The sequence below is a fragment of the Epinephelus fuscoguttatus genome, linkage group LG9 (assembly GCF_011397635.1).
Source record: "Epinephelus fuscoguttatus linkage group LG9, E.fuscoguttatus.final_Chr_v1".
NCBI lineage: Eukaryota > Metazoa > Chordata > Actinopteri > Perciformes > Serranidae > Epinephelus > Epinephelus fuscoguttatus.
The window spans coordinates 16,085,172-16,099,326 of record NC_064760.1 but is presented as its reverse complement, the minus strand read 5'-3'; the positions used below and the strand labels follow the sequence as shown (position 1 = coordinate 16,099,326).

Genomic DNA, 14,155 nt, shown 5'->3' with positions numbered 1-14,155 from the left:
AACACAATTACGGAGAATGAAGGTAAATTTGCGGGGGGAGTCTTAGAAAATAGGAAAGCAAATGATCAGTCCCAAATCTATGGAAGGTGTACACTGAAACTTATTAAGAACATACCCAAATAACAACAAAACTTTGAATCATATTATTTACAATACAACAGTTTCACTACCAAGAAGAAATGTATCTGGGGTGTTGGTGGCTTAGTGGTAGAGCAGGTGCCCCATGTACAAGGCTGTTGACGCAGCGGCCCGGCTTCGAATCCAGCCTGTGGCCCTTTGCTGCATGTCATCCCCACTCTCTCTCTCCCCACCTTCACACTTACCTGTCCTGTCCAATAAAGGCAAAATGCCCTAAAAAATATCTTTAAAAAAGAAGAAATGTATCCGACTTACCAACAATTACACTTTTATTTCCACTGTAACCCTTTTACATTAGATCCTGCTTTCTTGCTGCTGAATAAAATTACTTTCCAGCCACGTTTCTTTGTCAAAGTCACAAGGTACATCAACAGGAAATATTGTCAGTAATAATTAGTCCTAAAAACGAAAGAAGCAAGGCCACGGCAATATAAACTGTGCACCCCAATTCCAAACAAGAGAGCAAAGCCAAACAACACTGCTTCTATTGAGGCCATGCAATCACATCAGATAGGCTGGATAGGCAGGATCTGTGTGTTATTGGGAGTATTATCTTCGTGCTACTTTAATTCTGCATCACAAAAGAGGTCTTTCATGTGAGAGACATCAGGGGATGGAACGAAGGCCGGACAGAGCACTAAAAGCTAGGGAATGACATGATGATTAGAATGGAGGGGGATGTTTATCAGAAGCACTCTCTCACAAAGAGATGGCTAGAATGAACAGAGAGAAAAAACATTCTCCTCAGGGTTTTAGGAAAGTGAGCCTTAAGTTGTGGAGCCATGCTGCCCTCTGCTGGGGAGTGCAGAAACTCATGTGTCCTTTCGTTCGCTTGATCTGTGATTCCCCACCATCCGACACATACACGCATATGTTGCATGCGGTCTTAATGGTGAATGTGAAATTCATCTGATATATTAAGTGTGTCATTTCTAAATAAAACCACTGTAATACAATGGGTTGAATATCTTAGCCCAAGTAATCTGATTCAAACTGTTTTGCTCCATTTGTCAGTGAGGCATGGACAGGAATCCCATCCAGGGGCACCGTGACCTAAATTCCTCCAACTACATTTCCTCTAGTAAATACCCTTGGAGCGAAAAAACCATTAACATCCTTTTTGTGGAGCAGGGAGGGAAAAAATGTGGCTGAAAGTTTTACAATTGGCAGGTTTTTTCACCGAAGGAAACCAGCAGGTTTTTTAATTAATCTTTGAACCCTGCTAATTTATCTGCTTAATTGGCATTCAATAAACGAGGCATAATGTGGCGGGGTGAGTATGTTGTAGGAGGGGTAGGAGTAGTGGGCCTGCGGGATGCTTGTCAGGGGGCAGACTGGAGGAATGAGCCCTCCACGTTTAGTCTCCAAAATGATTAATGCTCTTTTATTAATTATACCCTCACAGGCTACATAAAATGAGTCCCAGGATATCTTCGACTATGCTGCTGGTATAACTGAAATGATAGGATTTGAGCTTGTATCAATGACAGTGGCGTTACCAAGAAAAACGTTATAGATCTTGTTGTCTCATGTCGGTCTGGCAAGCTCTTCTAACGCTAATCTGTTTCCACTTTTCTTGCTTTATGCAAAAAATAATCCCTTTCTTCAACACTTGGCAAATCAACTATCATGGACACAAGTTTAAGGAAAATTGTCCATCCCAGCAGACTGTCATCCTGTGTATGTATAATATAGGATATGTATATTCCATTAATTGTTTCAGTCAAACATTTGCTGGTTCCAGTTTCTTAAATGTGAGAATTTGCTGCTTTTTGTTTTCATTTTTAATATTAAAAGAAGAGTATTTAGGTTTTGGACTGTTGTTTGGACAAAAGAAGCAAGCTGTAGTCGTCACTGTGGATTCTGGGAAATTGGAATGAGCATTTTTCACAATTTTTTGGTAATGATTAATCAATTAATAGTCAAAATAATCAGCAGATTGGTCAAAAATGAAAATAATCATTAATTACAACCCTGAAAAGAATGTGCCAATTGTTAAATTCTGGCCTTGGACCAATGTTTAAAATAATAATTTGGCAAAAAGCTGACTGTTGGTTTTTTTTGTTTGTTTTTTTATTAATTTAGTTTTTGTTATTGACTACCTTGTTCATGCCAGGGAAACGAAATCTGTTTTGATGTCATTCAGCCCTTTATTGAACTATCTTTGAATGAGCACAACTTAAGTCATAAAAAATTATGAAACAACCTTTAATACAACCTTTCACTTGAAAAAAATCTTTTTAAAGCAGAAATTACTGTTTCAAAGCAGCCTGGGGAAGATTTCTGTTCATGCTAATCACGTTTTCTATTGTCCCCAGAAGACACCTGCTTTTTAGTCAGCACAAAATTGATGCAATGCATTATTATATTATCATTTGCTGTTAGGCCAATGGCAGTCAAGCAGGCAACTATCAGCCGATAAATCTGTGCATCCCTAGCGCATAAGAAGCAGGACAGTAATACACTGTTTTCAATTCTTTTGACTCTGTACTCCAGCACACTGGATTTGAAATGAAACAATGGCTGAGGTTAATGAGCTGACTTCTAGCTGTAAGGGTGTCTGACAATGTTCACATCCCTATTGGATGTGCAGACTTGTAATTGGAATTGTACCCCCTTTTAAATATATGTCCCCCCTGAGTTTTGGAACAATGCAGCAACACAATCATCCTGAATACAGCCAAAGCAACCGTGTTCTTGACTGGCTAAGTCAGCCACCTCAATCCAACTGAGCAGGTGTTTCACTCACTAAGGACCAGCCTGCAAAACAAGCAATAAGTAAAGATGGCTGCATGACAGGCCTGGCGGCACATTACCAGGAAAGGACCAAGCATATGCTGAAGTCCTCGGACCACAGACTGTAGGGAGTCACTAAGTGCTAAGGATCTGCAACCAAATATTAAATATGTTGACTTCATTTAAGCCCAAATTTCGGGGACAATGTATAAAAGTGATACCATTCTTACATGGCTAATCTAATGTATAAGTAAGCACCTTAACTTCATAGTCATTGTTGAGTTTAAAATTTGATATGCATGGGTTTCAGAGACAAAACAATATAATATACAGTATGTCCATGTCTTACTTAGTGACTACCCTGTACATAAATATTAGGAGATGGGCAAAAATTCCAAAATCCTGTGGTGCAATGTGGCTGCAAACACCGCCTAATCCAGAGCGCCACAGGCTCCAAATAATAGAAAAGAGCAATTAATGGCTAGCATCAAATATGTCTGAGCCTGAAATGGATATGAAGAGTCCACGCTATGGGGAAAAGTGGATCTAAGAAAAGTAGAAGACATATAAAAATGTTTTGCTTCAACTGTGACAAATGGATTATTTCCTCCACTACCCTCAAGTCTGATCCATGGGTGTGCAAGGGCACACACAGTAACTCTCTTGTGGGCTGGTTTTAATGTCCTGGTGCAGAGTGCAACTGCTGAGGGATCACATAGGAGCTTATTACTAGGAGTGTTCATCCTGACAATGGTGCATAGAGAGGCACATAAAACCTCAAACTGGCCACAGCAGCACTGCAATGTGACATCCTTCTTTCACCGGTCCTCTTTCTCTGTGAGCACCTCAGTACCATACACTACTCCTGACAATGAGAAGACACTTTCTATAGAAAGACAACAGAGACAAATTGGCACTGGAATCAAAACAATTCAATGAATCGTGAGTAACAGTGTGATGGTCTTGAGGGCTTTTGTGCTGACAGACAAATAAAGGCATAATTTGAGTAATAGTATCTCAAAGTGCCAAGTTGTGGCAACTTTTGATACCACTTCACGCCAACAGGGAGATTTTTGTCTGGATGGAGACGACAAGTTCACAAATCTGACCTCACTAGATCACTAAATCCAACTTCTGCTTTCCTTACAGGGATGCACCAATTAATCAGCTCATATTCGCCTTGTTGACTGCCATGATCGGCAAATAAGATTCACACAGACATTCACAGATGGCAGTAGGGCTGTCAACGAATATTCTAAATTCGCATTTAAATTCGAATTTGAAAAAAAAAAATGGACCTTCGAATGTGAAAATTGATATTTGATTGTGGAGGAAAAAAAAAAAAACACACCACCGCAGCTGTCCTCTTTGCGAGTGGGCGTTGGCATCAGACGCGCATTTCTCCACGCTGGTCGACAAGCGGTTCTGCTCCCAGCTGTTGTCTCCGTCACCCGGCTTGACACATTCGCTCGCGGCTTGCGCAGAAAATAGACCAGACGCCAAAACGATCGCTGCAGGGTGCAAGCCGGTCACAGTCCGGTGCTTCGAGGCTATTCGCAGCGCTTCCGTGGGCAGTGTGGCCACGGGTCAGAGAGGGGGGCGAGCGAGAGGTCCGCGGTCGTTTATAACGTAATGTTATAGATAATTGTTTTATGCCTTTTAATGTGTAGGTATGTAAATGTTTTCAAAGACGTTTATGCTGAAATAAAAATACCTACAAGTAGTTATGTTTCCTTGTATTAATACATATACAAGTATGTTTCCTTGTATTAGTTTGCCCTCTTGTGGACATAATGCGAAAAAACAAATATTTGAATGGTTCGAACCTATGAGTTATTTTTAGAAGGAATATTCGAACGTCATTTTTGAGCAATTTTGACAGCCCTAGATGGCAGTGGTTGATGTTCTTCTGTTGTGTCACCTCAGTTTTGTATAGGCTAAAAAGCAGGACTTGAGACTAACTGCATCCAAGGGCAACATAAAACGTTTTTGGGAAGAACAGAGAAGTATTGAGCGAAGGTAAATTATAACGTTCTCATGATGTGTTCAAATGTCATCTTGTAATTTAGGTTTTGGTGAGAAATGAATACACTTGTTTGAAGAAGAATTTGTTGATGTTTTGACAGCAATATAAAACAGGAGTCCAAACTTTTACAATCAGTGCATGTCTATTTACTTTAATGGCCTGGACAATAAACTGATGATGGAAGGGGTTTGCGTTACACCAAAGTTTAATGTAAAGGTTTTACAGCTTACTGCGTGCCGATTCAATTAGTTCACATTTATTTTGTGTTCCTAGGTTGAACCTCTTGGATTGGAGTCTGCTACTGCAACACAGCTGCCTCCTTAGTGAGATGCAAATACCGGACATTTCATCAGCGGATTTACTGCTGTGAATTTTGATGAGGGGCTCTGAATTCCATCTGTGCACATCTTGGGAAATCCAATGGCAGGACACACAGAGTAAAGACATACACTATACCCTTCTAAAGCCACTGCTGAAAGTAAATGTGTTTTGCCCCCATGCATTTTCATCACTGTAGTTTTATGAATATACTCCCCTCTCAATGGTTGGCTTCAAAAAATTCTAGAAAGAGTTCATTTGGTTTTCCTCAAAACTCCCACCCAAGTGTTTCTTCCTATATCTTCCCTGATCCCTTTGATGACCTTTCAGTAATAGGCTGTGTGCTTTTTAGGCTTTGAGATACAAAGCGCAATGTCTCAACCACTTTCCAGAGAAAAATATTTTCACTTTCCCCTAGTCATTAATGCACAGTAGGTGGTCTCGCTAATATGGCAGGGGTCATCCCTTCATTTGAAGCAGGCTAGACATCTGAGGCTGTGGCATGTAGCACCATAAAAACAATCAATCACAGAATGGGTGTAAAGACAACCAGTGCAACTAAACTGTGTGTGTGTGTGTATAACATAAAACAAGATAGAGAGATGACAGAGAAAGACACTGAAGAGAAGCTACTAGCATCAAAAGAAACTACCCACCACTGTCATTTCTGTGTTTGCTGCATCAAAGCAGAAAAGTTTACAGTCTATGAGAGCAAATAGTGGTGGCTTCAAAAGTACATAAGTAAATAACCCTTTTCTTTTTGATTTCATTACTGTAATTATACTTCCCAACTCGAAGTGTCAAGGCCTGTCAAATGTCAGACCAGCAAACATGCTTTCTGTGTCGTCTGTCACTGAGCAAATTGAAGCCTGGGTTTAATGTCACGCCGCTGTGAGCACAAACATAGTAATTGAGAGGTGAACTGAGTGACAGGGATGAGCACCCAGGCAAGAAAACACTGAGCAGTAGCCTGATGAAAACCAGGAGCACTGGTCGCATTTCTCTGGCCCTGGCAATAAAGACCATTGTATGAGAAAAAAGGAAAGGCAGGCACCGTACCTAGCACACACACACACACTCAGAGACATTATCTACAATAGTACACACAACCTATGCAATGAAGCCAGAGTAATTCAGCTCCCCACTTCAAAGAGATGGGCTGAAAGCTTTTTGTTAGATTTCAATCCTGCAGTACATAAGGCCAAAAATGCATTTCAATGGAGAAAATCACAAGTGTGACAGAGCTTTGACCCCACAGATGAGTGCGAAGTGAATTTCAAAGTTTCATGTTCTTCTCACAGTGGCCTAGGGAATACGTAGATGGAACCGGGCTTCACAAAAGTTTAACATCTGAGTGCAAAATGCATGTAACTTCACTATAAATAGTGTACATAAACTGTGCATATTTCAAGCCTATTTCAGATGCATTAAATATACACTGGATACTATATTTAGGTGAAATTGCTGTAGCGTTGTACAGCCCCCAAAAATGAAACTTTGAATCACATATTCGTGAATTTATTTCACACAGTTTGTGCCTCAAGTCAGGGTCTGTCATCAAAAAAGAGGTCCTGTGTAACCCCATGAGAGGGCACTGTTTCATGTCACCATGGGAGCTGTGGACACTGCTTTCTGGATATGTTGCTACGACTTGGCAATTAGTTGTAAGTGCCAACGCCCAAGTATTGATTTGTGGAGGCTTTAACCTACATAATATTTACACCATTTCAAAAACCACTGCAGTTACATTAGTGGTTTTCAATCGTACATTGGGATACTTAGCACTAGGGCTGTAACAATTAATCAACTAATCGATGACTAACCGACTATTAAAATAATCAGTGACTATTTTAGTAGTTGACTAATCGGTTTGAGTCATTTTTCGTAGAAAAGTACCATAAAAATATCCCAAAATACTCTTATTGCAGCTTCTTACGTTCAAATATTGGCAGCTTTACGCACTCTCCCATGACAGTGAACTAAAACCCTTTGGCCTGAGTACAATACAGGACATTAGATGACATAATTTTGGGGTTTGGGAGAGACAGACCGACATTTTTCAACATTTTAACACATTTTTCGATAAAATGATTAGTCGACTAATCGAAGAAATAATTGACAGACTAGTCAACAATGAAAATAATCGTTAGTTGCAGCCCTACTTAGTACGGATGACCTTCTAACCTATGTCATAGTTAAACTTTTTAACACCATCTCTATAAATCTACAGATGAAGTTCAGCCTTGTTTTTGATCACAGCTGTGTGTGTGTGTGTGTGTCTAAAATCACAAGTACTGGAGCTTTGTTTGCGCGTGTACATGTCGGGTCTTGGATTATATATGTAGAATATGCAAAGGTGAACATCATATCCTGGTTTCACTTCTAATGCTGTGATACATTTTGGTAAAATTACATTTATTCATTTTGTTAAAAGAACTCTAAACCATGATATCTTGATTGGAGAATTTATCAGGACAAATTATAGAGTAAATAAAAAACAATTTTAAGATGCTGCATAAAACTAGGAAAGCTGTAAAAAGCACTGATGTCATTATCATCCTTTGTAGCTTTTTTCACAAAACAAAAATCAAGTAGATTTGTGGCTAATATATTAACATGAAAATGCTTTTCAAACTTAACTGTCTGTCTTGTCAAACTTCTCTATACCAACATGCACATCAGCAGTTCTGTTTCTCTACTTGTGCGCCCCTCTGCACAGATTTATGAATCAATTTAAGATTTCATAATAGAATACTCATTATTTATTATTCTGTGGCAGCTGTAATAAAACTGTTGTGGAGGGCTACGGATGACCTTCCGGAGGGGTAACACTGCAAGAGAAATACAAAGCTCACCATCATCTTCTCGAAGAGGTCAATGATCTCCTTTTCTGAGAGGTTCATGGAGCGGTCGTCAAAGAGGGGCTGAGGAACTGGTAGCTCAGTCTGGGTAGAGAGGGGGTCTGTTGGATGCTGTATAAGGGGCTTCTCCTTCTTCATCCCTGTTTTCCTGAAGCTGGTGATACGATCGCGCTGAAAGAAAACAGAATGTTTGAAACATTAAAATATGGCACTGCTAACGACTAGGCCAAGTGTAAGCCTCGCTGTTTTTTTGGGTTAACTTCAATTTTCACTGAAAAACATTGGTGTTAACTGCCTGTAACCAGATTTTCATATTCCCACACATCAAAGAGTTGCTCTGTGTCCTGCTTTCAGAGGACACTGTTACAGTGAACAGGATCCTCTGATGGTGAGGACAGCTCAGAGTGTATGTTTGCTGACAAAAATGAAAGAACAGGGAATAAAATGCAAAAGAGATGCTGATTTTGCTTCAGATCAGCTAGAAGAGCACTCCCACACTCAGTCTTGTATGGACAAGAAGCATTGCTACACTGACCTCTGTTGGCTAAAAGGTTCAAGTCTGTTGCTGTCTAACCACTCCCAACATGTTCAACTGGCTACACCTGATCACACCCAAGTCTTGTTCTTAACACAATACTACACTGTGAAGTGCTGTACAGCACAGGGTGAACACAGAGCAATGACTAACCACTACATGACGGTGCAAGCATGTTATTAAGACTAGCTGTAGCTATTTAGAAAGACAAGAGGCATTGACATAAAGTCGGTAGTCTCAAAGGTGGGACCATTGAGGCTGTAATTCCTATTGCAAACCAGAAAACAAAATTATTAGAATGACCAAAAATACACCTTTGTCACTAATTGGGTAAAAATGTTAAAAGTTTGGCCTGTAGGTGGCGCACGAGGTAAAATCATTAAATTCTTTGGTGAACATGTCAGGTGTCATTATTTGGCCAGAGGGTGGCGATACAGGAGCAGTCACTATTGAGAGTTGGGATATTTTGTGGACAGCATTCCACTCCAATTCGAAGAGAAGAGAATTTGCTCATCAAATGCCATGTCAGCTTCACTGACCAATAGTGTCAGACTAATGACTGTATTTAAAGATGGACGATGCACTTCCACTTCTTCCCATTATACAAAAATGAAGCCAAAATATCATGGATATAGGCGTTGTCATCTTGCACTGGTGACGTCATTTGGAGACAGCGTCTGCGCAGTTACAGTCAGGAAGTGGAGCCGCAGTATTGAGTTCCTGCCCATACACCTATCTGACCCAAGCGCCATTGATTGCGAGCACACCAACTGGCACACACAGCTGCCAATCATGACGTCATACTCGAGCTTTATAGCAACAAATAACTGAAAACCAAATCTATCAGAAAAATTAACACTTGAATATAAATCAGTGTAATTAAATATACCTAAAACAACAGAAAACATCTTTTGGAAAAATTTAGTTGGCGTGTACTTTGATGTTTTTAGTTTGGCCCATGTCATAACAACTGACAAGATGTTTTGGCTTCACTTTTGGGAAGCAGTCATGCCATCCATCTTTACATATATATATATATATATATAGCCTGTGTTAGACTGACAATCAGACAAACACTGACATTATCTGAAACCTTGAGTGAGGCTAAAAACCAAAAAAAAAAAAAGCAAAACAAGAGCATTTTTAGACAGTTTTGAAAAATGTTTTTTCAATTTCTAATAGATTTTAAACAACTAAAGATAAAATGTCCAACATTCTAGTACCATACATGTATTTGACACAGTATACTGTATGAATCTTATCAGGACTTTACTTACCATCACACCCATAGGATTACCTTGTTTGTCCTCATGGTATTAGAGCAGTTTTAGCATACAACAACAACTTCAGCTCATTTTAATAACGTCAGTGAGGCTCAGTCGAATTTCCTCGTGAAATTCATCATTTGAGATTATTCTGATGAATGCAGTGTAGTAAAGTTTAGTGGGGAAGCAAAAAAAGTACATGCAACCAGTTAATGTTAGTCATGTTTAGTAAAACTGAATGGAGAGGGCATGCTGATTGAACGAACACATAAATGAAATGGAAAGACAAACATGACATGATGACATACATGATGACACTAGTATCAGTTGGTTGAAATATTACTGGACGGATCAAACATACTGTGCGCTAATACAAACACAGCATGAGCTTCTCAATGTAGAATTTAGGCTATTTGTTAACTAAGGGTATTAAAAAGCCCCCAGGCAAAAACATCTAATCGGAAGTGCTACTGATAATTGCACATTAATGATCTATGAGCTGCTTATAAAAGTCTAGATGCCATGGGCTGAATTTTGTTCATTATGAAAAATGTAGGATGTCCATGGTGCTAAATAATAGCACCATGAAAAATCATTTATTTACACAGTGCAACAATAAGTGAGACAGGTTTAAGCTCAGCCTTTGTATAGTAACACAAACTGTCACATCATATATTAACATTACATGTGACCTGTCTTCATGATCTGTTTGGTTACAATATGAATCTAATGAATTTGCTTTTGGCATGTTTGATCCATCCACATATTTCAGCTATGAGTCCCATGCAGCCATGACAAAATATGAGATGATGTCAAACAAATCTAGTCACACCAAAATTAAACCAAGCACCTTACCATATCATCGGCCAATGTTTTTATGTGTATGTTCTGTTGGAGGGAGGGCACAGTGTGAAAAACAGGATCCAACAGAAAATGACAACACCGCAAAGTGCACAGTATGTATCCCATCGGAGGTGCGCTCACATCAACAGTGTCCTCTGGATACTGTCTCATTATCCTCTCAGAATCCAAATTAAGTTTACAATTTACAATTAGAGCTGTAAACACCAGAAAATACATAAATTATGGCACTTAATATCTTGGAACCACAGCTAGCACTGGCCCGTTGTCATAATTTGTTTTTCAGTGAGGATATGAGCATATCCGGGACTCTGTACAGGATGTGACAATACTTGATGATCCCAAATAATAAGGTTTATGAATGTAAGCGTTTGTAAGCGAATGTAAGTGTGTGTTCAAGAGTGAACATCCCTAGCGCACACACTTTAAGACGCATACCAAACAAATGCATAAAAGGAGACGTATCATAAAGCACCTATAATCCCAGAGCCACAGACATAATGAGCACATCTGTTCACAACACCCATTGAAAACATGTAGGTTAGTGCAGCTTGGTTATAGTTTTGTGCGTCTCAGAAATAACACACTTTCGCAAGCAATATGTAATACAGCCTGGCACAGTTAACCGCCAAACGGTTATGTTATCTCTGTATGTTCTAAAGAGCATCTCTTGTGGTGACAGTGGCCCAACTGAATCATTCTTGTTCACTAAATGGTATTGAAAACTCCAGTCAAAGAAATTCACAACTTTTCAATTATCTCTGTTTACTTACAAATCAAATCTTCACTTCCTCACAGAATGTTACAAATAGCTCATATAACAAAATTAAAACCACAGCTTCTCTTTACTACAGATGTTTATCTTCATCTCAGACACAATAAGACAGGCTACTGCCAAAGGCTTGTGGCACGGCAAGGGACAGCCATTTGAAACACACCTCAAATGGGAAGCAGTAGCAGCACTGCCATATGCTGTGGCGCTAGGCTGTGAAGCACTAATGAGTAGGGAGATGTGGGGTGGTGATGGCCATAAAGCCTGCCTCCAGCCGCAGATTTCTCCACTATTCTAATCAGGAAACTACTGGTGCCGGGGCGAGCAAACAGATTGGCTCTAACCTGCACCTCTCTCTGTGCATCTTCATCAGCTGTCGCTGTGGGCAACACTGAGCAGGCACTCAAACTGCCATATCTATCACTAGTTTTGTCTGCAACAACTGATCAACAGTTGGGAGATAAAGCTATGAGCCACAGAAAACAAAGCTTCAGTCTCTCTGTGCAAAGCTGTTATTTCAAGTCAAGATACACACATATGTTTTATTCACCCAGCATTATGCATAACCAGGCCTGCCAGGGATGTTAAGGTGTTTGTTTCACCATCATCTGTAGCCTTAAACTTAGCTGCACAACTTCTCACAGCATCTTTAAAGCTAAAAATTTTGACCTGGGCAGCAACTTTTCCCACTTCTAACTCAGAGCGTATGTATCATTAAGCCCAGCATTCTCTTGCAGTCTAAAACTGCGTGAAACAATAGCTAATTTTCAAATGGAGTACTTAAACATTTTCTAATCAATTTAACAACAATCAAACCACTGTTTGGTTAATTGCCTTGACTTGAGGGCCTTTCCTTGCCCATTATCTTGGCAACATCGCAACAACGCAATTTAACATCTAACAATTAAGCTTGCATGTCCTCTGGGCTTCTCCCGCTTATTAAAGTAAACTTTTTCATCATAATAAATGTTTATTACCAAACACATATTCCTCTAAATAACCTAATCAAATTAGCTCTGGGTCCCTCCTTAATCAAATATGATTATGACTCCATGCAGATCTTTAAAAATGAAAACACAGAGCAATATCGCACAACTTGAGAGTCAATTTGGGGACACAAAACCATACCAGTATGCACATTTCATAAATAACTTCCTAAATTAATATTACGAACTACAATTAATGTGAATATTACATTAACTCATTTACATATCACCCTTTTAGTTTCATTACTAAGTTCCACCACGTGTCACAGCGACGATGGACAAGGGACAAACTTTGTTTCAAATTGGCTACCATTGCACAGCTTTTAAATAGCAACAACGCCTGTTATTCCCAACCAATTTAACTAGACCATCTGTATGATGTCATTTTAACCCACTCACTGGAACTATCACTATAAAATCAGTAGCCACGATGCCGCTTTTAAAGAGTTTAGAAGGAAATTAGGTTTTACTTTAATTAGTTCTAATAATAACAAAGGATTACTTGGAGCTGGTGGTGAGGACTGTAATGCAATGTGCCATTGACAGTTCTTGGCAACTTCATGAAACTATCTTCTGCTCCTGCTTAATCAACTGCTCGGTTCAGCTACAGGCTGGTAAGCTTTCGCAGCACTCACACCTGTTTTCCAGTGTGGCAAAAAAAAAAAATCACGTTTCCTGTAACAGAAAAAAAACAACCTACTTCCAAAGGCAGCGAGAAGAGCTACGGGAAATTGTGCAAATTTTATTATTAGCACCATATAAGGTGTTCATTTGTGTAATAAACTCCCAAGCCATTTGTTGCTTGTTCAGAAAGTAACACTTATTAGTGTGGTACACAACCTAATAACAATTCAGCACATTTCCTTCCCCACTCAACAACAGCAGTCAAAAGGAAACTACAACTTCAACTTGTTATATAGTCAAGTATGAAGTCAGGTATGGATAGGCATGCAACTTTACAGTGTAACAATGTTGATACTTAACATACAGGTTGTTTATTAGCAAGGACTGCTTTTACTGATTGTTATGTCCTCAAGAGACATTTAATAGTGTTGATGCATAATGTGCAATGTCAACATAAAACTGATACATGGGAACTTTGTAGCCTGAGACAGGAACGACGGAAAAAAACATTAAGAAACCCCTACATCAGCATTATACAGTGGTGTGGGTTATTTGGATTGTAATTCTGACAATACCGTATTGCAGTGATGACATTTGTTCATTTCTAATGCATTACTTACTTCAGCAGCTCATATTGTTTATGTGCAATTAGACTAAATTTGCCTACTGTGACAACGAAACTAAAAAGTGTCAGAGTCACACACTGCAGATAGTGCACACTACACAGGAGACTACTGTTTTTGTTCCAACAGTTGCATGGAAAACTTGGGTTTGCCAATTTGCCACAGCTTGTAAACATGACAGCACCCTACAGCACAGTAACAGTATAAAGCATAAAAAAAAGATCCAGAGACACATGCACTGATCGCTACACACTCCTGAAGCTCTTTTCGAGCCAGACATCTACCAGTCAGCACAAAACTGAAGTCTGAAGTGATGATAAATTTAAAAAAAAAAAAAAAAAAAAAGAAAGAAAACTTATCATTATGCAAAGGTAGAACTGTCATTCACAAAACTCACAGCACAGCTTGAA

General features: G+C 39.3%; 1 protein-coding gene across 7 annotated transcripts in view; it reads right to left on the bottom strand.

The window, feature by feature from the left end:
- The window catches only part of diaph2 (diaphanous-related formin 2), a 513,027-nt gene that overhangs the window by 485,449 nt on the left and 13,423 nt on the right, over nucleotides 1-14,155 (bottom strand). For 6 of the 7 annotated variants that reach the window (XM_049585042.1, XM_049585047.1, XM_049585043.1 and 3 more), the window contains exons 3-4: nucleotides 10,735-10,767; nucleotides 8,074-8,250 (exon numbers count right to left, since the gene is read on the bottom strand). In XM_049585042.1, the coding sequence (XP_049440999.1) occupies nucleotides 8,074-8,250; nucleotides 10,735-10,767 (210 nt within the window). The remainder of the gene's footprint in view (nucleotides 1-8,073; nucleotides 8,251-10,734; nucleotides 10,768-14,155) is intronic. The other variant, XM_049585045.1, reaches the window with a different exon arrangement.